Source organism: Haplochromis burtoni, unplaced genomic scaffold (genome assembly GCF_018398535.1).
Source record: "Haplochromis burtoni strain Fernald_Lab_line unplaced genomic scaffold, NCSU_Asbu1 Contig_297, whole genome shotgun sequence".
Classification (NCBI taxonomy): domain Eukaryota; kingdom Metazoa; phylum Chordata; class Actinopteri; order Cichliformes; family Cichlidae; genus Haplochromis; species Haplochromis burtoni.
This window is the reverse complement of record NW_024582658.1, coordinates 646,753-648,798: the sequence shown is the minus strand read 5'-3', so window position 1 is coordinate 648,798 and position 2,046 is coordinate 646,753. Positions and strand designations below refer to the sequence as shown.

The following is a 2,046-nucleotide window of genomic DNA, read 5'->3' as shown; positions in this document are numbered from 1 at the left end:
AAAGTTGATAAAATAAATAAAAAATATTTTATTGTTCGATACATATGCGTACCGAACCGAATGCACTGTATCGAACGGTTCAATATCGATACGAGTATCGTTGCACCCGTAATAAATATGTGTGTGTATATATGTGTGTGTGTGTGTATATGTGTGTATATGTGTGTGTGTGTGTAAATAATTGTGTGTTATACATAAAACTTAAATGTCACACATTCCACACCGCATTGATATTGCTGTTGAGTAATGAACTGTGTTTCCTTTTAAATGTATGTCTTTTAGAAAGAAGTGTGAAGGACCCAAGGATCAAACGGGCAGTTGGAGTGGGAAAGAAGATTGTTGCTGCTTTTGGCCACAGCTGGAAGTGCCAGCAAGCTCTGCAGGCTGCCCAAAAGGAACTGGGCCTACCAGAACACAAACTCATAACTGAATGTTGCACTCATTGGGGTTCAAAGCAGAGAATGATCCAACGGCTGCTGGAACAAGAAAAAGCTATAACACAGGTCTTAGCAGCTGATAAAACCACAAGGCACCTCATGTTGACATGGCAAGACATTGAAGTGCTTGACTTGGTCAGCACTGCATTGAGTCCACTCCTAGAGTTTACAGATGCTTTCTCTGCTGAAGAGTATGTAACCATTTCATGTGTTAAGCCTGTTCTTCAGATGTTTAACAATGACATGTTAAAAGTAAAAGAAGGTGACACTGAGCTGACCAAAGACATCAAAATAGCAATACTTGATTACATGAACAAAAGCTACAAAGACAGTGTCACAGAGAGGCTTGTTAACATGGCTTCTTTCCTTGATCCACGGTTTCATAAAGAATATTTCTGTGAGAGTGAAAGCGAAGCCATCAAAGTTCAAGTCATGAGTGAACTAGAGCATCTTGTGTCACACCAGGGTAACACAGCCACAGGTTTTTCAGAAACACCTCATATATCTACTGAAGACCAAACAAGTCAGGGAGCTGTTAAAAAGCCAAAGAAGAGTCTCTGGAGTTTTTTTTGAAGGGACCAGTTAGTGTCAAGATAGAGGTAACTGCAGAGAGGTTATCATCTGAACTGCGCAGTTATGTGAATAGTCCACCAGCAGACAGTGAGTGTGATCCTCTTTCGTGGTGGAAAGTTCACACAGTAAACTTTCCCCACATCAGCAGATTAGCTAGGGAATACCTCTGCATTCCAGCAACTAGCTCTGCATCTCAAAGGTTGTTCAGCACAGGTGGAAATGATGTAACTTGTCAAAGGTCCTCCCTTAAGCCCGCATCTGTGAACATGTTAGTGTTTCTGCCAAAGAATCTTAAAACTTGAAATGTAGAAAATGTAGCATAATTTATCTATGTTTTTGTTTGTTTTGTTTTTACTCAAGAGTTTGTGCAATAATATTATTTGACTTATTGATTTTGCACACTGCACTTTTGTTGCAAAGCACCTCGTAAGTTTTGTGGATATACATGGTTATGGATAACCATGTATATAACAGGATAACCACTGTTCAATTTTGTGTGGCTGTAATGCACATTAAAATAAACAGCTGCTTGTTTAAACAAAAAGAAATTGATGGGTTTTTTTTCCACTAATAAAGTTTTGGAGTTGTATTTTGTTTCGTGTCAATTATATCGTCAGTTATATCGTTATCGCAAATTTTCAAATGTACATCGTGATAAATATTTTTGGCCATATCGCCCTGCCCTTCTCTGTGGGGGTCAAAGTTTGCAGAACTACGAACGCAGCTGGAATCCACGGCTGTGCGTGTTCATGGTGCTTGCATTTTCACCTGCTGGACATCACTACCTGACAAGTTTAACTGTCTTCAGAACATTGCAGAGGCCTTATTGGCAGTATTTGGCTATTTTTCTCTCACATGAAGAGTGTCTATGGGTAGCCGTCTGAACTGAATGCTGGACACTCGGAGACCTGTGTCTCTGAGTGGGAGACCAGAGATCACATTAACATGTGTATCTCTGTATTAACAAACATGCCATATTGGCCCAGTTTATTTTTCTTATCATTGTTGTGAGGAGACCATAAATAGCATTGCATTT

General features: G+C 39.6%; 1 protein-coding gene across 1 annotated transcript in view; it reads left to right on the top strand.

Annotated features, from left to right (window-relative positions):
* LOC102304725 (E3 SUMO-protein ligase ZBED1-like) overlaps positions 1–1,010 on the top strand; it is a 3,870-nt gene extending 2,860 nt beyond the window's left edge. Inside the window, exon 2 of the mRNA XM_014339591.2 lies at positions 283–1,010. Coding sequence (XP_014195077.2) covers positions 283–1,010 — 728 coding nt within the window. The remainder of the gene's footprint in view (positions 1–282) is intronic.
* Positions 1,011–2,046: the final 1,036 nt, after the last annotated feature.